The 24,718-nt window shown below is 50.5% G+C and overlaps 2 protein-coding genes across 6 annotated transcripts in view; both read right to left on the bottom strand.

Moving 5' to 3' along the window:
• tango6 (transport and golgi organization 6 homolog (Drosophila)) overlaps positions 1–11,302 on the bottom strand; it is a 121,910-nt gene extending 110,608 nt beyond the window's left edge. For all 3 annotated transcript variants that reach the window (XR_013576977.1, XM_078544705.1, XM_078544706.1), the window contains exons 1-5: positions 11,216–11,302; positions 8,612–9,282; positions 5,335–5,451; positions 3,960–4,107; positions 1,622–1,758 (exon numbers count right to left, since the gene is read on the bottom strand). Coding sequence is in view for 2 of the 3 variants with exons in the window: in XM_078544705.1 (XP_078400831.1) it covers positions 1,622–1,758; positions 3,960–4,107; positions 5,335–5,451; positions 8,612–9,282; positions 11,216–11,297 (1,155 nt within the window). In the remaining variant the exon portion in view is untranslated. The remainder of the gene's footprint in view (positions 1–1,621; positions 1,759–3,959; positions 4,108–5,334; positions 5,452–8,611; positions 9,283–11,215) is intronic.
• Positions 11,303–18,464: 7,162 nt separating this feature from the next.
• The window catches only part of fbxo31 (F-box protein 31), a 45,407-nt gene continuing 39,153 nt past the window's right edge, over positions 18,465–24,718 (bottom strand). For all 3 annotated transcript variants that reach the window (XM_078544731.1, XM_078544734.1, XM_078544733.1), the window contains 2 exons: positions 23,071–23,453; positions 18,465–19,913 (listed from right to left, as the gene is read on the bottom strand). In XM_078544731.1, the coding sequence (XP_078400857.1) occupies positions 19,691–19,913; positions 23,071–23,453 (606 nt within the window). In that variant the 3' untranslated portion in view covers positions 18,465–19,690. The remainder of the gene's footprint in view (positions 19,914–23,070; positions 23,454–24,718) is intronic.

The raw sequence follows: 24,718 nt of genomic DNA, 5'->3' as shown, positions 1-24,718 counted from the left end.
AAGTCCTGTAATTTCATTCCCACTCATTGGTGTATAGTTCCTCATGGCTCAACCAGCCTCCTCGTGCCCACACCCACACCAGCCTCCCCGTGCCCACACCCACACCCGCCTCCCCGTGCCCACACCCACACCCGCCTCCCCGTGCCCACACCCACACCCGCCTCCCCGTGCCCACACCCACACCAGCCTCTCCGTGCCCACACCCACACCCGCCACCCCGTGCCCACACCCACACCCACCCCTCTGTGCCCACACCCACACCAGCCTCTCCGTGCCCACACCCACACCAGCCTCCCCGTGCCCACACCCACACCAGCCTCCCCGTGCCCACACCCACACCCGCCTCCCCGTGCCCACACCCACACCCGCCACCCCGTGCCCACACCCACACCCGCCACCCCGTGCCCACACCCACACCAGCCTCCCCGTGCCCACACCCACACCAGCCTCTCCGTGCCCACACCCACACCAGCCTCCCCGTGCCCACACCCACACCCGCCTCCCCGTGCCCACACCCACACCCGCCTCCCCGTGCCCACACCCACACCAGCCTCCTCGTGCCCACACCCACACCAGCCTCCCCGTGCCCACACCCACACCAGCCTCTCCGTGCCCACACCCACACCAGCCTCCCCGTGCCCACACCCACACCCGCCTCCCCGTGCCCACACCCACACCCGCCTCCCCGTGCCCACACCCACACCCGCCACCCCGTGCCCACACCCACACCCGCCACCCCGTGCCCACACCCACACCCACACCAGCCCCTCTGTGCCCACACCCACACCAGCCCCTCCGTGCCCACACCCACACCCGCCTCACCGTGCCCACACCCACACCCGCCTCACCGTGCCCACACCCACACCCGCATCACCGTGCCCACACCCCCACCCGCCTCACCGTGCCCACACCCCCACCAGCCTCCCCGTGCCCACACCCACACCCGCCTCTCCGTGCCCACACCCACACCCGCCTCTCCGTGCCCACACCCACACCCGCCTCCCCGTGCCCACACCCACACCCGCCTCCCCGTGCCCACACCCACACCAGCCTCCCCGTGCCCACACCCACACCAGCCTCCCCGTGCCCACACCCACACCAGCCTCCCCGTGCCCACACCCACACCAGCCTCCCCGTGCCCACACCCACACCAGCCTCCCCGTGCCCACACCCACACCAGCCTCCCCGTGCCCACACCCACACCAGCCTCCCCGTGCCCACACCCACACCAGCCTCCCCGTGCCCACACCCACACCAGCCTCCCCGTGCCCACACCCACACCAGCCTCCCCGTGCCCACACCCACACCAGCCTCCCCGTGCCCACACCCACACCAGCCTCCCCGTGCCCACACCCACACCAGCCTCCCCGTGCCCACACCCACACCAGCCTTCCCGTGCCCACACCCACACCAGCCTCCCCGTGCCCACACCCACACACGCCTCCCCGTGCCCACACCCACAGCAGCCTCTCCATGCCCACACCCACACCCGCCTCCCCGTGCCCACACCCACACCAGCCCCCCGTGTCCACACCATCACCAGGCTCCCCGTGTTTCCCCTCTAATTCTATGCTCTATGATTTTAAACAAACACTTGCATTAAAGAGTTGCTTGTCTTTACCTGAGGGCACACCTGCCTGTAATAATCTCCAACAGACAGACACTGCTGAGGACAGGAAGCCAATATCCTGGCAACAGTATCACATTTCCTCCAATCAGCAGCAGCTGCTTCTGCACCCTGACCTCCAGCAATTCCAGCTGTGAACAGACAGAGAAGAAAGAAAAGTGGGATGTAGTCCCATTGCATAGGATCAACACAACTCATACACACAACCTCGTACATCCCCCGAACCCTTGTACACCTCCCACACAAAAACAAACAACCTCGTACATCCCCCGAACCCTTGTACACCTCCCACACCCGAACACGCAACCTCGTACATCCCCACGAACCCATGTACACCTCCCACACCCGAACACGCAACCTCGTACATCCCCCGAACCCGTGTACACCTCCCACACACGAACACGCAACCTCGTACATCCCCACGAACCCGTGTACACCTCCCACACCGAACACGCAACCTCGTACATCCCCCGAACCCGTGTACACCTCCCACACACGAACACGCAACCTCGTACATCCCACGAACCCGTGTACACCTCCCACACCTGAACACGCAACCTCGTACATCCCCACGAACCCGTGTACACCTCCCACACCCAAACACGCAACCTCGTACATCCCCACGAACCCGTGTACACCTCCCACACCCCAACACGCAACCTCATACATCCCCCGAACCCGTGTACACCTCCCACACACGAACACGCAACCTCGTACATCCCCCGAACCCGTGTACACCTCCCACACCCCAACACGCAACCTCGTACATCCCCCGAACCCGTGTACACCTCCCACACACGAACACGCAACCTCGTACATCTCCCGAACCCGTGTACATCTCCCACACCCGAACACGCAACCTCGTACATCCCCACGAACCCGTGTACACCTCCCACACCCCAACACGCAACCTCGTACATCCCCACGAACCCGTGTACACCTCCCACACCCCAACACGCAACCTCGTACATCCCCCGAACCCATGTACACCTCCCACACACGAACACGCAACCTCGTACATCCCCCGAACCCGTGTACATCTCCCACACCCGAACACGCAACCTCGTACATCCCCACAAACCCGTGTACACCTCCCACACACGAACACGCAACCTCGTACATCCCCACGAACTCGTGTACACCCCCCACACCCGAACATGCAACATCGTACATCCCCACGAACCCGTGTACACCTCCCACACCTGAACACGCAACCTCGTACATCCCCACGAACCCGTGTACACCTCCCAAACCCGAACACGCAACCTCGTACATCCCCACGAACCCGTGTACTCCTCCCACACCCGAACACGCAACATCGTACATCCCCACGAACACCTCCCACATCCGAACACGCAACCTCGTACATCCCCACGAACCCGTGTACACCTCCCACACCCGAACACGCAACCTCGTACATCCCCACGAACCAGTGTAAACCTCCCACACCCGAACACGCAACCTCGTACATCCCCACGAACCCGTGTACACCTCCCAAACCCGAACACGCAACCTTGTACATCTCCCCGAACCCGTGTACACCTCCCACACCCGAACACGCAACATCGTACATCCCCACGAACCCGTGTACACCTCCCACACCCGAACACGCAACCTCGTACATCCCCACGAACCCGTGTAAACCTCCCACACCCGAACACGCAACCTCGTACATCCCCACGAACCCGTGTACACCTCCCAAACCCGAACACGCAACCTTGTACATCTCCCCGAACCCGTGTACACCTCCCACACCCGAACACGCAACATTGTACATCTCCATGAACCAGTGGAGGGAGAGGGGAGACAGGGAGGAGGAGGTGTTACCCACCAAATCAACCAACTGACCAATGAAAAAAGTGCAGTGAACAAAAAGTGTGGATTATTATTGGATTGCGTCTTGTACCAAAACTATCAACTTTGGACATAACACCGTGCGGTACGCCCCGTGCCCCCCGACACCGTGCGGTACGCCCCGTGCCCCCCCGACACCGTGTGGTACGCACCCCCCCCCCCCCGGACACCGTGCGGTACGCCCCGTGCCCCCCCCGACACCGTGCGGTACGCCCCATGCCCCCCCGACACCGTGTGGTACACCCCGTGCCCCCACCCCCGACACCGTGGGGTAGGCCCCACGCCCCCCCCCACCCCGACACCGTGTGGTACGCCCCGTGGCCTCCCCCCCACCCCGACACCGTGTGGTACGCCCCGTGGCCTCCCCCACCCCCCCCCACCCCGACACAGTGCGGTACGCCCCGTGCCCCCCGACACCGCGCGGTACGCCCCGTGCCCCCAGGGACTGTCCGAACACCACCTCAGCCTGATCGCTTACCTCCAGCTCCTTCCACTATTCCTCTGACCACTGCCTGAACACCAGACGGCTTCATCAGTCTCTCAGACAGCAGCTGGCCACACTGACGTCGCAGCCAGGCCGGGGCCTGTGAGAGAGTCCGTGCTTTCCCCCCCATTGCAGACGCCACCTGCAAATACACAAGAGCAGCAACATGTCAAAAATACACAACAAGCATCCCGCTCTCTGCAGCCCAGCTCCGAATGGATGGCAATCACTTTACTGAGATGAGTGAACAGTTTCTCACCGTCCCTGCCAACTCCCCCAAAACAACCCACCTCTCCCTACCTACCCCCGATAACCTTCAATCCCCTGTTTATCAAGAATCTATCTACCGCTGCCTTAAAAGATATTCAAAAACTCTGCCTCAAACACCTTTTGAGGAAGAGAATTCCAAAGTCTCTCAACCCTCTGAGAGAAATATTCTCCTCATCTGTCTTAAATGGGTGACCCTTATTTTTAAAATAATTCTAGATTCTCCCACAAGAGGAAACATCCTCTCCACATCCACCCTGTCAATTCCCCTCAGGATCTTGTATGTTTCAATCAAGTTGCCCATTAAGCTTCTATTAGATCAGCCATTATCTTATTGAATGCTACCCCACCCGCCCACGTCCCTCCTTCCAGCCCACCCCCCATCCCCAATGCCCTACCACTCCACCGTCCCTCCTCCCTTGCCCCGCCGCCGCCCCACCCCCCCACCCACCTGCCCCACCCCCCCACCCACCTGCCCCCTCCACTCCTCCCCAACCCGCCTCCCCCCGCAGACACCCCCGCACGGCCCCACCCACCCGCAGACACCCCTCCTCCCCAACCTCCCTGCCCACAAGCACCCCTCCTCCCCCCCCACCCACAAGCACCCCTCCTCCCCGCCACCCACAAGCACCCCTCCTCCCCCCCCACCCACAAGCACCCCTCCTCCCCCCCCACCCACAAGCACCCCTCCTCCCCCCCCACCCACAAGCACCCCTCCTCCCCCCCCACCCACAAGCACCCCTCCTCCCCCCCCACCCACAAGCACCCCTCCTCCCCCCCCACCCACAAGCACCCCTCCTCCCCCCCCACCCACAAGCACCCCTCCTCCCCCCCCACCCACAAGCACCCCTCCTTCCCCCCCCACCCACAAGCACCCCTCCTCCCCCCCCACCCACAAGCACCCCTCCTCCCCCCCCACACACAAGCACCCCTCCTCCCCCCCCCACCCACAAGCACCCCTCCTCCCCCCCCACCCACAAGCACCCCTCCTCCCCCCCCTCCCCCCAAGCACCCCTCCTCCCCCCGCCCACACCCCACCCGCAGACACCCCTCCTCCCCAACTCTCTTACCCCCTGCCAAGGCCCCTCCTCTCGCCCCTTACCGGCTTTGCTCCTCCCTGTAAGATCAGCAACTCCTTGATGACAAGCGGTTGATACACTCGATCCAGTAGATTCTGCAAAGCCTGCTGGCAGCCCTGCTGCTCAGCAACAGTGAGACCCTGGCAAAGACACAGATGTTACACAAACCACAAACCATCACCCTTAACCCTAACAACCAGAGTGCGGCAGCTTCACCCTTAACCCTAACAACCAGAGTGCGGCAGCTTCACCCTTAACCCTAACAACCAGAGTGCGGCAGCTTCACCCTTAACCCTAACAACCAGAGTGCGGCAGCTTCACCCTTATCCCTAACAACCAGAGTGCGGCAGCTTCACCCTTAACCCTAACAACCAGAGTGCGGCAGCTTCACCCTTAACCCTAACAACCAGAGTGCGGCAGCTTCACCCTTAACCCTAACAACCAGAGTGCGGCAGCTTCACCCTTATCCCTAACAACCAGAGTGCGGCAGCTTCACCCTTATCCCTAACAACCAGAGTGCGGCAGCTTCACCCTTATCCCTAACAACCAGAGTGCGGCAGCTTCACCCTTAACCCTAACAACCAGAGTGCGGCAGCTTCACCCTTAACCCTAACAACCAGAGTGCGGCAGCTTCACCCTTATCCCTAACAACCAGAGTGCGGCAGCTTCACCCTTATCCCTAACAACCAGAGTGCGGCAGCTTCACCCTTATCCCTAACAACCAGAGTGCGGCAGCTTCACCCTTAACCCTAACAACCAGAGTGCGGCAGCTTCACCCTTAACCCTAACAACCAGAGTGCGGCAGCTTCACCCTTAACCCTAACAACCAGAGTGCGGCAGCTTCACCCTTATCCCTTACAACCAGAGTGCGGCAGCTTCACCCTTAACCCTAACAACCAGAGTGCGGCGGCTTCACCCTTATCCCTAACAACCAGAGTGCGGCGGCTTCACCCTTATCCCTAACAACCAGAGTGCGGCAGCTTCACCCTTATCCCTAACAACCAGAGTGCGGCAGCTTCACCCTTATCCCTAACAACCAGAGTGCGGCAGCTTCACCCTTAACCCTAACAACCAGAGTGCGGCAGCTTCACCCTTAACCCTAACAACCAGAGTGCGGCAGCTTCACCCTTAACCCTAACAACCAGAGTGCAGCAGCTTTCATTTTATTCATTAAGCTAATGGGGCTTGTCAAACTCAGAGCTAAGAATCCGTATATTTATTAAATCAATAAACTAGATAAACTAATCATTCTATAGAACTAAAGTAATTGGTTGAACAATAATTGTAACTAATTAAACAAGGAAATACATGGCACAAAAGGTGATGTGCTGTGGCTGCAGTATGTGGGAGTTTCTGGACAGCATTAAGGTCCCCATTATTACTTTAGCAATGCCTTAATCTATAATTAAGAAACTCTTAATGCACTTAGAAAATCATAGTATGATCAGGGAAAGTCAACATGGTTTTACAAAAGGGAAATCGTGTTTCACTAACGTTATTTGCTTTTTGAGGATGTAACTAGTATGATAGATAAAGGGGAACCAGTAGATGTAGTATACATAACTTTCCAAAAGGCATTTGATAAGGTGACACACAAAAAGGTTAATAGGCAAGAGAAAGGCTCATTGAGTTGGGGGTGATATATTAGCATGAACAGAGGAGTAATTAACAGACAGGAAGCAGAAGGTAGGGATAAATGAGTCACTTCCAAGTTGGCAGGCTATGACTAATGGAGTGCCGCAAGGATCAGTGCTGGGGTCTCAGCTATTTACAATCTATATTAATGACTTGGACAAAGAAAAAGTAATGCATCCAAGTTTTCTGATAATGCCAAGCTAGGTGGGAGTTGCAAGGACAGAAAAAGGCTGCAAAAAGATATAGTCAGGTTAAGTGAGTGGGCAACAAGGTGACAGTATAATGCGGGGAAGTGTGAGACTATTTACTTTGGTAGCAAAAATTGAAAAGCAGAATATTTTTTAAAAGGTCTGAAAATTCGAAATGTTGCTGTTCAGAGCACCTTGGATATACTCGTACAATCACAGAATTGTTATGGTGCAGGAGGGGGCATTGGGCCCATTGTGTCTGCACTGGCTCTCCATAGAAACATAGAAAATAGGAACAGGGGTAGGTAGTTCGGTCCTTTGAGCAGATGATGAATTCATCTAGTGCCATTCCCCTGCCTTCTCCCCATAACCTTGCACAATTTTCCTTGTCAGATAACAATCTAATTCCCTTTAGAATGCTTCAATTGAACCTGCTTCCACCACACTCTCAGGCAGTGCATTCTAAATCCTAGGGGAGGCAGTTGCCACCGGACTAGTATTCCAGAGTAATGCTCTGGGGACCCGGGTTTGAATCCCACCATGGCAGACCGTGAAATTTGAATTCAGTAAATATCTGGAATTAAAAGTCTGACGACGACCATGACACCATTGGCAATTGTCAAAAAAACCCATCTGGTTCACTAATATCCTTTAGGGAAGGAAATCTGCCATCCTTATCTGGTCTGGCCTACATGTGGCTCCAGACCCATGGCAATGTGGGACCCTTAAATACCCTCTGAACAAGAGCAATTAGGGATGGGCAATAAATGCTGGCCTGGGCAGCGATGCCCACATCCCATGAACAAATAAAAAAAACACTTGCTGCACAAAAAAATTACTTTTGCTTCTTTTACTAGTTATTTTAAATCTGTGCACTATCATTCGCGATCCTTTCACCAATAGGAAAAGTTTCTCCCTATCTACTCTGTCCAGACCCCTCATGATTTTGAATACCCTGATCAAATCTCCTCATAACCTCCTTTTCTCTAAGGAAAACTGTCCTAATTTCTCCAATCTATCTTCATAACTAAAGTTCCTCATCCCTGAAACCATTCTCATGAATCTTTTCTGCACTTTCTCTAATACCTTCGCATCCTTCCTAAAGTGCAGCATTCAGAACTGGACACAATAATCCAGCTGAGTTCGAACTCTTGACTTATACAAATTCAATATAACCTCCTTGCTCGTACTCGATGCCCCTATTAATAAAGCCCAGGATACTTTATGTTATATTAACCGCTCCCTCAACCTGTCCTGCCACCTTCAATGTTCTATGTACACATACACCCAAGTCCCTCTGCTCCTGCACCCACTTGACCAGCCAAGTTGTTCAGCCCCTGTTTTCTCCATGAGTGCTGACTGCCGAGATTCAGAGCCAGTTAATAATCTTCCCCTCAGATCCGTCATATAGGAAGTTGCAGTTTGTTTGCTTGTATTGATAGCTCCAGGTTGCTGCTTTTAGGGTCGGTTACAGTACCTTCTGTCTCTCTCTGTCCTGCTGTGAGCCCTCCAGTGATACAGAGCTCAGTTGACATTTGTTTGGTGAATATCCCAGTTGGCAGAGGCTGGCTAACAAATCTCCAAGGTGCCTGGTTAGGACCAGGCTCTCTAAGGAAGGATGACGAGTGATCTCGAGGAGTGCCAGGGTGACAGTGTGAAGCCTCCACGTTCTGCTGGGAAATGCCAAGCGACAAACCATCTTCTCAACTGTCGCTGCAAAATCCGACCTGCAGCCAAGAGGAGTTCCCACCCCTGGCAGGAGGTAAGGGCAGATCCCGAGAGTGATGACAAACTGCAGTGCAGACTGGACTGTTTTCTGTTGCGAGATACTCAGGGCATCAGGAGGTAGTGCCGGTGCACACTCTGGGGTCTTCGGGTTTGGTTTTGGGGGTGTGAACTGTGCAAGCAACTCAATCATCGCCTGCTTTAAACACAAGAGCAGCACCAATATCTCAGTGACAAAGTTCCACACAGCATCATCTGATCTCATTGGCCATGTGAACTGAGAGATCACCTGCTCCCTCAGCTGCTGCAAAGTTGTCCAGTCAGGATCCTGCTGCAGCTTCTGCTCCAGGACAGACAGATTGTGAGACAGCGTCTGCAGTAGCACATCCTCTTGGCTGCTCTGTGCTGTCAGCACACAGGCTTCTGAAAAGAATAAAAAGAAAATTCATCACGATGAGACTAACTGAATAACTGGACTGCAATTCGCACCACACAAGCTCTCTCTCTCTCTCCTGTTTGTACCACACCAGCTCTCTCTCTCCCCCTGCTGTTTGCAATGCATTAGCCTGAAACGACAATGGCGAACCCAGTCCTGTTGACCCTGCAAAGTCCTCCTGACTAATACCTGGGAACTTATTCCAAAATTGGGAGAGCTGTCTCACAGACTAGTCAAGCAACAGCCTGACATAGTCATCCTCACGGAATCATACCTTACAGATCATGGCTCAGACACCACCATCACCATCCCTGGGTGATGTCCTGTCCCACCAGCAGGACAGGCTCAGCAGAGGTGGAGGCACAGAGATATACAGTAGGGAGGGAGTTGCCCTGGGAGTCCCCAACATCGACTCCAGACCCCGTGAAGTCTCATGGCATCAGGTCAAATATGGGCAAGGAAACCTCCTGCTGATTACCACGTAGCACCCTCCCTCAGCTGATGAATCAGTGCTCCTCCATGTTGAAAACCACTTGGAGGAAGCACTGAAGGTAGCAAAGGCACAGAATGTACTCTAGGTGGGGTCTTCAATATCCATCACCAGTAGCACCATCACATGCCACCAAGCCAGGCTGTCAAAGTCAATGCTTCAATGAAGAGTGCGGGAGGGCATGCCAGGAGCAGCACCAGGCATACCTAAAAATGGGGTGTCAACCTGGTCATGCTATAACACAGGACTACTTGTGTGCCAAACAGCATAAGCAGCAAGCAATAGACAGGGCTAAGCGATCCCACAACCACAGATCAGATCTAAGCTCTACAGTCCGGCCACATCCAGTCATGAATGGTGGTGGACAACTAAACAACTCACTGGAGGAGCAGGCTCCACAAATATCCCCATCCTCATGACAGTGGAGCCCAGCACATCAGTGCAAAAGATAAGGCTGAAACATTCTCAACAATCTTTAGCCAGAAGTGCCGAGTGAGTGACCCACCTCGGCCTCCTCCAAAGGTTCCAGCATCACAGATGCCAGTCTTCAGCCAATTCGATTCACTCCACGTGATATCAAGAAACGGCTGAAGGCATTGGATACTGCAAAGGCTATGGGCCCTGATGATATTCCAGCAATAGTACTGAAGACTTGTGCTCCAGAACTTGCCGCACCCCTAGCCAAACTGTTCCAGTACAGCTACAACACTGGCATCTACCCGGCTATGTGGAAAATTGCCCAGTATGTCCTGTACACAAAAAGCAGGACAAATCCAACCCGGCCAATTACCGCCCCATCAGTCTACTCTCAATCATCAGTAAAGTGATGGATGGGATCATCAACAGTGCTATCAAGCGGCACTTGATTAGCAATAACTTGCTCACTGATGCCCAGTTTGGATTCCGCCAGGGCCACTCAGCTCCTGACCCCCCCACCTCCCCCCCCCCTCCCCTACCCCCCCCCCCTCCTCCCCCTCCCCCCCCTCCCTCCCCCTCCCCCCCCTCCCTCCCCCTCCCCTACCCCCCCTCCCTCCCCCTCCCCTACCCCCCCCTCCCCTACCCCCCCCTCCCTCCCTCCCCCCCCCTCCCCTACCCCCCCCTCCCTCCCTCCCCCCCCCCTCCCCTCCCCCCTCCCCTCCCTCCCCTCCCCCCTCCCCTCCCTCCCCTCCCCCCTCCCCTCCCTCCCCTCCCCCCTCCCCTCCCTCCCCCCCCTCCCCCCCTCCCCCTACCCCTCCCTACCCCCCCTACCCCCCCTACCCCTCCCTCCCCCCCCCCTACCCCTCCCTCCCCCCCCCCCTACCCCCCCCACCCCCCCCCCTACCCCCCCCACCCCCCCCCCTACCCCCCCCACCCCCCCCCACCCCACCCCCTCCACCTCCCCCACCCCACCCCCTCCCTCCCCCACCCCCACCCCCACCCCCACCCCTCACCGCGGCTCCCGGGCTCGGTCAGCTCCCTCAGAGCATCCGTCACCATCCTCAACGGCGCCGCCATCCCGGTGGCTATGCGCATGCGCCAGTCTCCCACTCACGCGAGATTTCTGTCGCCATCTTCGTTCAGGAGCCACGTGACCTCGCGGCCGTTCAGCCCCTCAGGCCCGGTCTGGAATTCGCCGCCCGCGGCGATGACAAGAGGAAAAACCTGTCTGACTTGAACATTGAACTGTTTCTCTCTCCACAGGTGCTGCCTGATATACTTCCAGCACTTTCTGTTTATGTTACAAATTTACAACATCTGCTGTACTTTGCGTTTGATTTCAAAAGGAGATTGGATGAGGCAAATAAACTTGCTGGACCTGCAGAGATAGAGCAGGGAAATAGGCCTGAGTGGATCACACTGAGCCAGCATACAGTCAATGGACTGAATGGCCTCCTTCTCTGCCTTAATGATTGTATGACTGGATTGCTGTACTTCACCTTAAGAACATTACCACCACTATCAGCCCTGAGACCTCACTAACAAACCCTCATCAAGCTGGTTAAACACAATTTGCCTTTAACAAATTCTTGCTGACTCTGTTTAATATTTAAAATATTCTCCATGCAGAGATAGGATTGATCTGCTTTCCCTGACTACAATCACCAGACTTCTGGGGGTCTAGTGTTTAGTCCTAATTTTTTTTCATTCACGGGATGTGGGTGTCACTGGCTGGGCCAGCATTTATTGTCCATCCCTAGTTGCCCTTGAGAAGGTGGTGGTGAGCTGCCTTCTTGAACCGCTGCAGTCCATGTGGTGTAGGTACACCCAAAGTGCTGTTAGGGAGGGAGTTCCAGGATTTTGACCCAGCGACAGTGAAGGAACGGTGACATAAGGGGAGGCAGTGACATTTTAATGTCACTGGACTAGTAATCCAGAAACCCAGGGTAATGCTCTGGGGACCAGGGCTCAAATCCCACCACAGCAAATAGTGAAATTTGAATTCAATAAAATCTGGTATTAAAAGTCTGATAACCACAAGACCATTGCCAATTGTCGTAAAAAAAGAACATTTCACACAAGTCCTTTAGGGGAGGAAATCTACTGTCCTTACCTGGTTTGACCTACATGACTGCAGGCACACAGCAACATGGTTGACTCTTAAATGCCCTCTGGAATGGCTTAGCAAGCCACTCAGTTCAAGGGCAATTAGGGATGGACAATAAATGTGGGCCTAGCCAGCAACATGCACATCCCACAAAGGATTCCATGCAGTGGTGGTGTACCCATGTATCTGCTGTCCTTGTCCTTCTAGATGGTTGCAGTCATGGGGTTTGGAAGGTGCTGTCAAAGGAACCTTGGTGAGTTCCTGCAGTGCATCTTGCAGATGGTACAGTGTTAGGGTGTGTCCGTGGTGGAGGGAGTGAACATTTGTGAGTGTGGTGCCAATCAAGCGGGCTGCTTTGTCCTGCACTGTGTCAAACTTCTTGAGTGTTGTTGGAGCTGCACTCACCCAGGCAAGTGGAGAGTATTCCATCACACTCCTGACTTGTGCCTTGTAGATGGTGGACAGACTTTGGGGAGTCAGGAGGCGAGTTATTCGCCACAGAATTCCTAGCCGCTGACCTACTCTCTAGCCAGTGTTTATATGGCTAGTCCAATTCAGTTTCTGATCAATGGTAAGCCCCGGGATGTTGATAGTGGGGAATTCTGTGATGGCAATCCCATTGACTGTCAAGGGGCAATGGTTAGATTCTCTTTTGTTGGAGATAGCCATTGCCTGGCACTTGTGTGGTACGAATGTTACTTGCCACTTGTCAGACCAAGTCTGGATATTATACAGGTCTTGCGGCATTTTGACAGGGACTGCTTCAGTATCTGAGGAGTTGTGAATGATGCTGAACATTGTGCAATCATTAGCGAACATCTCCACTTCTGACCTTATGATGGAAGGAAGGTCATTGATGAAGCAGCTGAAGATGGTTGGGCCGAGGACACTACCCTGAGGAAATCCTGCAGAGATGTATTGAAACTGAGATGATTGACCTCCAACAACCACCTTCCATTGTGCTAGGTATAACTCCAACCAGCGGAGAGTTTTCCCGGATTCCCAATTGACTTCAGTTTTGCTAGGGTACCTTGATGCCACACTCGGTTGAATGCTGCCTTGATGTCAAGGGCAGTCACCCTCGCCCCCACTTCTGGAGTTCAGCTCTTTTGTCCATGTTTGAACCAAGGCTGTAATGAGGTCAGGAACTGAATAGCCCTGGCGGAGCCCAAACTGAGCATCAGTGAGCAGGTTATTGTGAAGTGTTGCATGATAGCACTGTTAATGACCCCTTCTATCACTTTACTGATGATTGAGAATAGACTGACCGGGCGGTAATTGGCCAGGTTGGATTTGTCCTTTGGACTGGACATACCTGGGCAAATTTCCACATTGCCATGTAGATGCCAGTGTTGTAACTGTATTGGAACAACTTGGCTAGGGCAAGTAATTGAGCACAAGTCTTCTGTACTATTGCCAGAATATTGTCATGGCCCATAGCCTTTGCAGTATCCAGTGCCTTCAGCCTTTTCTTCATATCACAACAAGCGAATCGAATTGGCTGAAGACTGGCAACTGTGATGCTGGGGACCTCCTGAGGAGGGCAAGACGATTATCCACTCAGCACTTCTGGCTGAAGATTGTTGCAAATGCTTCAGCCTTACCTTTTGCACAGATGTGCTGGGCTCCCCCTTTATCGAGGATGGGAATATTTGTGGTCTGCTCCTTCAGTGAGTTCATGGTCCACCACCATTCACGACTACTTAGATATGATCCGTTGGTTGTGGAATCGCTCAGCTGTCTATCACCTGCTGCTATTGCTGTTTGGTATGCAAGTAGACCTGAGTTATAGCTTCACCAGGTTGACACCTCATTTTTAGGTATGACTGATGCTGCTCCTGGTATGCCCTCCTGCACTCTTCATTGAACCAGGGTTGACCACCTAGCTCGGTGATAATAGTAGAGTGGGAGATATGCCGGGCCATGAGGTTACAGATTGTAGTTGAATATAATTCTGCTGGTGATGATAGCCCACTGCGACTCATGGATGCACAGCCTTCAGTTGCTAGATCTGTTTGAAATATATCCCATTTAGCACGGTGGTAGTGCTACACAACATGGTGGAAAGTATCCTCAATGTGAAGACAGGACTTTGTCACCACAAGGTCTATGCAGTGGTCACTCCTAGCGATACTATCACGGATAGATGCACCTGTGACAGGTAGATTGGTGAGGATGAGGTCAAGTATGTTTTTCCTTCTTATTGGTTCCCTCACCACCTGCTGCAGACCCAGTCTAGCAGCTACGTCCTTTAGGACTCAGCCAGCTCAGTCAGTAGTGGTGCTACCAAGCCACTCTTGATGATGGACACCTCTGCTGGGTCTGTCCTGCCAGTGGGACAGGGCATACCGTGATGGTGGTGTCTGGGACATTATCTGTAAGCACGATTGACAGTATATTAACACGCAGCCCACTCAAAACAGAAGTAATTAATGTAATAATGTTGCTATGAACCTCTTTCACTACTTCCGACCTGTCCCTTATTTAAGCTCCTGAGGGATGATTAGGCACATGGAAAACAGTCAGGAGAAAATTCGCTCCTTGTAGTTAATGGAGTTAAAAAAACTTCCTGTTATTCATTTCACTAACAAACTGAGTTCCATTCTTTTCAGGCAAACATGCTTAATTCTATATCTGGAATATTGCATCCACTCTGGGCACCACATTTTCAGTAGTGTGTGAAGCTATTAGAGGGTACAGAACCAAGTGAGGAACTTCAGTTATGTGGATAGATTGGAGAAGCAAGAGCTGTTTTCCTTGGAGAAAGAAAGTTGAGAGGGGATTTGATAGAGGTATTCAAAATCATGAGGGGCCTAGACAGAGTAGATAGGGAGACGTTGTTCCCATTGGTGGAAGGAGAGGACCAGAAGGCATAGATTTGAGGTGATTGACAAATGAAGCAATGGTAACACAAAGAAAACCATTTTTAACAGTGTGTATTTAGGATCTGCAACGCAGTGCCTGAGAGTATGATGAAGGCAGATTGAATCATGGCACTCAAAAATGAATTGGATCATTATCTGAAAAGGAAAGATTTGCAGGCCTACAGAGCAAAGGTAGGGGAGTAGGAGAAGGCAATAACTCGGTCAGCTACTCTTGCAGACCCAGCAGGGAAATGAGGAGGCTGAATGGCCTTCACTGGTATAACCATTTTGTGATTCGATGATGCTATACCTAAGTGCTGCTTTTGTTAAAGAACCAAAAAGGTTTCAAGTGCTGGAGGTCATTCAGCCCAATGTGGCTCTATCAGCTTTTTGCTAGAGCGATCCAAATCTAATCCCACTGCAGTGTTCTACCCACAGCCCAAGAGCCTCCTGTGCTTCAATATTATACAGATTTATTACTGAATTCTAGTTCACAACTTACCATGGTAAGGCAAAATAAAATTAAAGGGACCACACACTTAAACAAATCTTTCATGCACTCAACAAAAAAAATACAACACAATATTGCTCTTGTCCTTCTGGTCTGATCTGCATATACCTCATCATCCTCATCAGAGGTACACACATTTCAGAAATCTCACTTGCACACGCAGGCACAATGTACCGGTCGCACATGGGCACTTGCCTTAGCAGCCCCATCAGCCATTTCTTTTATTCGATCACGGGATCAGAGTCTCACTGATAAGGCCAGCATTTATTGCCCATCCCTAAATATCCTTGAGAAGGTAGTGGTCAGCCACCTTCTTCAACAGCTGCAGTCCATCTGGTATAGGCACACGCACAATATTGTTAGGGTAGCAGTTCCAAGGTTTTGACCCAGTGAAAAAGAACAGTGATATACTTCCAAATCAGGATAGTATGCAACTTGGACGGAAACCTGCCAATGGTGGTGTTCCCCTGCATCTGTGGCCCTTGTCCTCCTAGGTGGTCTCGGCCTTTATTGCAAGGAGATTGGAGAACAGGAATAAAGAAGTCTTGCTACAATCATACAGGGCTTTGGTGAGACTACATCTGGAACATTGTGCGCCGATTGGCATCCATATTTAAGGATATAATTGCATTGGAGGCAGTACAACGAAGGTTCACTAAATTGGTCTCTGGGATGAGGGGGTTGTCCTATGATGAGAGGCTGAGGAAATTGGGCCGATATTCTCTGGAGTTCAGAAGAATGAGAGGTGATCTCATTGAAATGTACAAAATTCTAAAGGGGCTTGACAGAGTAGACAGACTGTTTCCACTGGTCGAGGAATTAAAAACATGGGGGCACAGTTTCAAAAGGGATCAATCATTCAGGACTGAGATAAGAAAGTACTTCACTCAAAGGTTCGTGAATCTTTGGAATTCTCTACCCCAGAGGGTTGTGGATGCTCCATCATTAAGACTGGTATAGAGAGATTTTTGGTGTCTCAAGGAATCAAAGGATATGGGGATCCAGCGGGAAAGTGGAGCTGAAGCCCCAAGTTCAGCCATGAATTTTTAAAAATTTCTTTACAGGATGTGGGCTTCGCTGGCTGGGCCAGCATTTATTGCCCATCCCTAATTGCCCTTGAGAAGGTGGTGGTGAGCTGCCTTCTTGAACCGCTGCAGTCCATGTGGTGTAGGTACACCCACAGTGCTGTTAGGGAGGGAGTTCCAGGATTTTGACCCAGCGACAGTGAAGAAACGGCAATATATTTCCAAGTTAGGATGGTGAGTGCGTTGGAGGGGAACTTCCAGGTGGTGGTGTTCCCATCTATCTGCTGCAGTAGGTAGTAGGTTTGGAAGGCGTTGCTTAAGGAGCCTTGGTGAGTTTCTGCAGTGCATCTTGTAGATGGTACACACTGCTGCTACTGTTCATCAGTGGTGGAGGGAGTGAATGTTTGTGAATGTGGTGCCAATCAAGCGGGCTGCTTTGTCCTGGATGGTGTCAAGCTTCTTGAGTGTTGTGGGAGCTGCACTCATCCAGTCAAATGAGGAATATTCCATCACACTCCTGACTTGTGCCTTTTAGATGGCAGACAGGCTTTGGGGAGTCAGGAGGTGAGTTACTCGCCACAGGATTCCTAGCCTGTGACCTGCTCTTGTAGCCATAGTAGTTATATGGCTAATCCAGTTTTCAGTTCAATTTCTGGTCAATGGTAACCCCCAGGATGTTGATAGTGGAGGATTCCGTGATGGTAATGCCATTGAATGTCAAGGGGCAATGGTTAGATTCTCTCATTGGAGATGGTCATTGCCTGGCACGAATTTTACTTGCCACATGACAGCCCAAGCCTTGATATTTTATGCTGCATTTGGACATGGACTGCTTCAGTATCTGAGGAGTCATGAATGGTGCTGAACATATTTGCTGATGATTGCACAATCCCCACTTCTGACCTTATGATGGAAGGTCATTGGTGAAGCAATTAAAGATGGTTGGGCCGAATACACTGCCCTGAGGAAATCTTGCAGTGATGTCCTGGAATTGAGATGACTGACCTCCAACAATCACCTTCCTTTGTGCTAGGTATGACTCCAACCAGCGGGGAGTTTTCCCTGATTCCCATTGACTCCAGTTTTGCTAGGGCTCCTTGATGCGCCACACTGTCAAGTGCTGCCTTGATGTCAAGGGCAGTCACTCTCACCTCACGTCTGGATTCAGCTCTTTTGTCCAAGTTTGAACCAAGGACAAAAGAGCTGAACTGGTCATATGGAATAGTGAGACAAACTCGACAGGCCATCAGGTGTACCCCTGCTCCAATTTTTTTTGTTCTTGGCAGAGGTCGGGAGTTTAAAAGGTGATGTCGAATGAGGCTTTTTCAGTTGCTACAGTGCAACTCTTAGATGGTACACACTGCTGCCACTGAGAGTCAGTGGTGGAAGGAGTTAATGTTTAAAGGTGGTAGATGGGGTTGCCAATCAAGCAGGTGGCTTTGTCCTGGATGATGTTGAACTTCTTTAGTTTTGCTGGAGCTGCATTCATGACGAATTCAGTTACATGGACAGATTGGAGAAGTTGGTACCGTTTTCCTTGAAGAGGTATTCAAAATCATGAGGAGTCTGGACAGAGTAGATAGGAAAAAGCTTTTTGCATTGGTGGAATGATTGAGGACCAGAGGGCACAGACTCGGGGGAGTTAGGAGTGTAGAATTACCAGTCTCTGATCTAAAGGTGGTATGCAGGTGGATTCTAGACTGGAATTGAGATCCCGTTACTCCAGTCTGTCCTCAGTGTAGGCAGGAAACATAATACAATTTCTAAAAGTTTCTTTTAATTAGGTTTTAGATAACAAAACTTAAATAATTCTTTTCAAACATAAAAACATTAAACTGAAAATTTCTCTTATAAATTTTAACATAAATATTAAAATCTTTTAAGCATTATAATTGTAAAAACCGAAACTCAAATAATACTTTAATTCCTGATATAGTGTCATTATGTCTCCATTGATGGGTTTAGAGAGGTGGAGTTTGATGAGGTCTGAGAGAAACACCTGACCCAGGTATAATCGAATTTCTGATCAAATACAAAAATCATCATTTCCTCCTCATTCTATCCCTCTCCAAACACAATAAATGTAGTTGTTCGGTAGTACAGAACCTAAATATTGCTGGAAAAAGAGACATGCCGTCTAAACTTTTCGTCTTGCAGTCATCAGGACAGATTGCAAGAATACCAATTGTAAAGGGAACAACAAGTCATACCACATTAAGAAGAGAATGCTGATTGGTTGGCGTGGACTCTGATTAGTACAGGCATTGCCATGGACATTGTAGCGGGGAACAGTTAACTGCCAAGCTTTTGTTCAAATTCAAACCAGGCAGGTCAATCAAAGTCAAACTTGGCAATTAACTGTTCCCTGCTGCAATGTCCATGGCAATGCCTGTACTAATCAGAGTCCACTTGCCAACCAATCAGCACTCATGCAGTTTAAATTGTTGTTCCCTTTACTGTTGGCAATCTTGCAATCTGTACTGATGAACATAAGATGAAAAGCTTAGGCATCATGTCCCTTTTTTCAGCAATACAAAAGTATATGTTCAACAATTTGTAACAAAATTAAAAGACAAAGCCCCTCAGAAACCCTCACAGAACCAACAAAGGTTACTCAGCATAAAGAAAAGTCAAAGCTTCATTCGATCCTTATTCATCCCACCTTTGTTGTTAATGCACAAGCAAGCACTGGGAGATTCTCCGCACTCCCATCTACATTTCGTTCTCTATTCAGTCCACGCAGGTAGCTCTGAAAGAAACTTTATTACGAAACCATTGCAGCAATTATTACCTTCGGGTAGTAGCTCAGGTGAGAAGGGGTGGGGTTAAAGGTGAGGAGAAGGTGGTAAGTGGTTCTGGCAACTTCAAACACCAGTCTTTCTTCCCAAAGTGCATGCTTTAGTGGACATGGGGAGGGACTGCTTTACACAGCTGTGATTGCTCATTGATGCAACACTTCATTCCCTGAGAGCTGACATTAGTCAGGATGTCCATGACTGCATGCTCTTGAGCATTAATTCAAAAGCTTCTTTAAAAGGAGCCTGTGCACTTCTCAGCGAGTCTTCAATCCTGCTGTACAAGCTAAACGATTTCAGGTCCAGCCAGATGAAGCCGAAACATCGCTCATCAAATAGAACGAAAAGCCCAGGTGTCCTTTCGGGGCTGGTGAATCCATGTCCTGCTATCAGGCCAGTGCCATAAAAACTAGCAATAAGGTAGAAAGACAACAAACATTCAGTATCACTAAAAAGAGTTGAAAAAATTACTGTGCACAAAAAGTCTGTTAGTTACTTATTTGCATTAATTATAATTACAAACTGATAGAACTGGGCAGATATCTTAATGCAATCTATTCTAGAATTCATCAGGCCTCTTGTCTGTTCTGAAAGTTATAATTTTTTATAAATTGATTCCGGTAACCAGCTGGAGCAAGAATGTCACTGAAGTAAACCTGCCCTTCAATCTCTCTGAGTGGATAGCAAGGGACAGGCTTGAATTTTTAGATCACCTAATCACACTCTTTAAAATCTCAAAACTTTAAGCAACTTGCACTTATTGTAGAGTCTTTAATGTAGAAAAAGACCACAATGTTTTACAGAGAAGAGAAAATATATAAGGTAAAGGGATGCAGACCAGACCCTGAACCATGGTGAGAGTTACAAGGGAGTATGGAGAAACTTGGGTGGGGTTTGCAGAGTGCTTGACAATGGGGATTTTAAAGGAGGGGTGGGAGGGATGGAATAGGCTGAAGTTTTTACAGGAGTAGAGGCTAAGGTGTGACCATGTTATAAAGGAAGCACAGCACTACCACTGATAGAAGTTTAGCCAGGTGAGGAGATTTCAGTAATGGGCAAGGTGTCAGCAGCCACAAGCCAAGTTTCATCAAAGCCAGGACCAATTTGTTCTTTGCTGATATTGGATGCAGGATGAATCTTGTCCAGGATAACAGGACTCTTTGTTCAGCTTTGAATAGTGTTGTAGTCATTTAATACCCACTGGAGCAGACAGGTCCTCCGTTTAGCATCTCATCTGAAAGACGGCAGGTAATGCAGCACTCCCTGAGTGGTAATAGGTCACTTAGCCACTCGAGTCCTGTTCTGCCATTCAATTATGACTGACCTACGATCTAACCCTATATACCCACCATTGCCCCATATCCCTTCATACTTTTGTCATGCAAAAGTCTATCAGTCTCAGTTTTAAAATTAGCAATTTATCTAGTGTCAAGTGCCTTTTGCAGACCAGAGTTCCAAACTTCCACCGTCCTGAGTGTGTTTCCTGATTTTACCCCTGAAAGATCTGGCTCTAATTTTTAGACTATGTCCCCTAGTCTTAGACATCCCAACCAGTGGAAATCATTTCTCCATCTATCCTGTCTGTTCCCCTTAATATCTTAAACTTTGATCAAATCACCCTTTATTCTTTTAAATTCCAGGGAATACAGCCCTAGTTTGTGTGATCACGCTTTGTAATTTAACACTTGGAGTCCAAGTATCATTTAGACAAACCTACGCTTCACTCTTTCCAAGGCCAATCTATCCTTCCCAAGGTGTGGTGCCCAGAGCTGTTCACAGTAATCCAGGTGTGATCTAACCAGGGCTTTGTACATCTGGACCTGACTACTACCCACTTTTGTATTCTGGTCTTCTATTCCCTTTTTGATTATTTTCTCTTTCTGTTCATGACATTTTAATGATCCATGAACCTTGACCCCCCCAAATTCCCAACTTTTCACCATTTAGAAATACCCTGCTCCATCAATTAAGTTCAAAGCAGTTGACCCTACATTGAAATCTATTTGCCACAGTTTTGTCCATTCATTTAATCTATTAATATCGTTTCGTAATGAGACACAAAGTTGTATCTGCCATGTGCCCGCCCATTTCACCAGTCTCTCCATGCCCTCCTGTACTTGCCATTTCACCAGTCTCTCCATGCCCTCCTGTACTTCCCATACCCACATCCAGGTCATTTATATTCAATAAAAAAAGCAATGGGCCTAATACGGACTCCTGGGGGACCCCACTGGATACCTGCCCCCAGTCACAAAAATATCCATTCACCACTACTCTATCTCCTATCCCTAATCCAGTTGCCCAAATTATACACCCAAATTAGCATCATGCTTTCAATACTATGTACTTATATTTTCCAAGCAAATCTGTTGTCTGGCACTCCAAGTGCCAATTGAAAATCCATATATACATCTAACACACTATATTTTCATCAATCCTCCCTGTTATTTCAAAGAATACAATCAGGTTAGCCAGACAGAGTTTACCTTTAACAAGTTCATGCTGTCGCTTATTAATCCATTAAGAATTGGCCTCCAGTAGTTTTCCCCATCACTGGTATTAAACTGACTGACATGTAGTTACCAGGTTTATCCCTTTCCATTTTTCTTTAAAATAGGATCTAACATCTGCAATCCCTCAGTCCCCTAGAATCATCTCATCAGAGGAGGATTGAAAGATTGTGGGCAGAGCTTCTGCTATCTCTAAATTAAAAGCAAAAAACTGCGGATGCTGGAAATCCAAATCAACAACAAAAATAAAAAACAAAAACACCTGGATAAACTCAGCAGGTCTGGCAGCATCTGTGAAAGGGAGCCCAGTTAAACACAGATGCTGCCAGACCTGCTGAGTTTTTCCAGGTATTTTTGTTTTTGTTTTCGATTTCCAGCATCCGCAGTTTTTTGCTTTTTACAAAAATAAAAATAGCTGGAAAAACTCAGCAGGTCTGACAGCATCTGCGGAGAGGTATACAGTTAACGTTTCGAGTCCATATGACTCTCCCGTCATACGGACCCTCCCGTCATACGGACCCCGCCCCCCCCACCGTCATACGGACCCCCCCCCGTCATGCGGACCCCCTCCCGTCATGCAGACCCCCTCCCGTCATACGGACCCCCTCCCGTCATACGGACCCTCCTGTCATACGGACCCTCCTGTCATACGGACCCTCCTGTCATGCGGACTCGAAACGTTAACTGTATACCTCTCCGCAGATGCTGTCAGACCTGCTGAGTTTTTCCAGCTATTTTTATTTTTGTTTTTGTTCTGCTACCTCTATCCTGGTAACTCAGCAACTTGGGATTTATTCCATTGAGATCAAGTGACTTGTTAAATTTTGAGTGATGGCAACCTATTTAGCACCTCCTTTCTATTTTTATCTTATTGAATACCTCTAATATTCTCCTTCGTCCTCAAATCTCACATTAACTCCATCCTTTTCTTCTGTGAAACTAGATGCAAAATATACCTTTAATAGCTCATTCATGCCCTCTGTTGCCACAAGATGTAACCATTAGGAGGACCAATAATTTGTGGTACTTCGTGCCACACACTCAACAGTCCCTTACCAGGCCCTACACGTCCTTGGGTACACTTCATTTCGAGCCATCACTCCCACAGGTAACACAAAGGGCTGCCCAGGCACTGGCGGTGTTGGTGACCCTCCTGCAGTTGCTCCCTCTGCTTCTCCTGTCTCAGGCTTCATGCTCATTCCGGCAGCTTTCACTCTCTGGTCACCATTACATGCGGACTGCAAGCTGTCCATACTGCACTGCGCATTCTCCTGCCGGTGCTCCTGGTTCTGTTGGTCACATTGCACCTGTTGGTGAATCTCCAACACGATTCGGGATAGTTTGTCGAAGCTTCTAAGGTGCTCGATGTCAGGCAGCTGAACTGGGCGGGTGACATCAATGTGCAAAGTCAGCTGACCCGCAGGTACATTTGGGTCTCCCTGTGCTCAATGGACAAAAAGAACTAAAGGTTAGTTTACACCTTTCTTCCCCAGTGGTGTCTCACTGGTTTATTCAGTACTATACTAAACTATTACAAATGTTTCTCAAGTCCCTGCAATTACAACGTCACTTGAAATTTTAACCTACAGATGGCTGTGACATGCACTGTAAAACCAAAATACCCAACATGTTATGTGGGCAAACTTGGCAACCAATTTGCGCACAGCAAGATGCCACAAGAGCAAATGAATAAGCCAGATGAGCTGTTTATCATGGTGTTAGCTGAGAGTGAATATTGGGTCAGGTCACGAGGAGAACTCCTTAGGCTTGAAAACAGAGGGAAACTGCCATCAACTGAGTTAAGATGGCACTCAATGGGCATCGCGCTTGGGCGAGTTACAGATATTTTCATAATTCACAGTAAGTGGGAGAAGTTATCAATACAATTTAAAAATCTGGAAAATTAAATCAACAATTCCACTCCACTTCCCAGGAACAAAGACTCCTCCACACAAGGAGCATGTTCTCCCAGCAAAAGCCCACCAAGACGTTTGATAGCTTTTCCTGCAAGCTACAGTTTCCAACACTATTCAGAGATTTCACCCTCCTTAAACACTGCAGGCCCGGCAGTGAGCACAGACACCATGGGACCGGCAGTGAGCACAGACACCATGGGACCGGCAGTGAGCACAGACACCATGGGACCGGCAGTGAGCACAGACACCATGGGACCGGCAGTGAGCACAGACACCATGGGACCGGCAGTGAGCACAGACACCATGGGACCGGCAGTGAGCACAGACACCATGGGACCGGCAGTGAGCACAGACACCAGGGGACCGGCAGTGAGCACAGACACCATGGGACCGGCAGTGAGCACAGACACCATGGGACCGGCAGTGAGCACAGACACCATGGGACCGGCAGTGAGCACAGACACCAGGGGACCGGCAGTGAGCACAGACACCATGGGACCGGCAGTGAGCACAGACACCATGGGACCGGCAGTGAGCACAGACACCAGGGGACCGGCAGTGAGCACAGACATCATGGGATTGGTAGTGAGCACAGACACCATGGGACCGGCAGTGAGCACAGACACCATGGGACCGGCAGTGAGCACAGACACCATGGGACCGGCAGTGAGCACAGACATCATGGGACCGGCAGTGAGCACAGACACCATGGGACCGGCAGTGAGCACAGACACCAGGGGACCGGCAGTGAGCACAGACACCAGGGGACCGGCAGTGAGCACAGACAC

This window comes from Cetorhinus maximus, chromosome 6 (genome assembly GCF_964194155.1).
Source record: "Cetorhinus maximus chromosome 6, sCetMax3.hap1.1, whole genome shotgun sequence".
NCBI lineage: Eukaryota > Metazoa > Chordata > Chondrichthyes > Lamniformes > Cetorhinidae > Cetorhinus > Cetorhinus maximus.
This window is presented reverse-complemented; position numbering and strand designations above follow the sequence as displayed.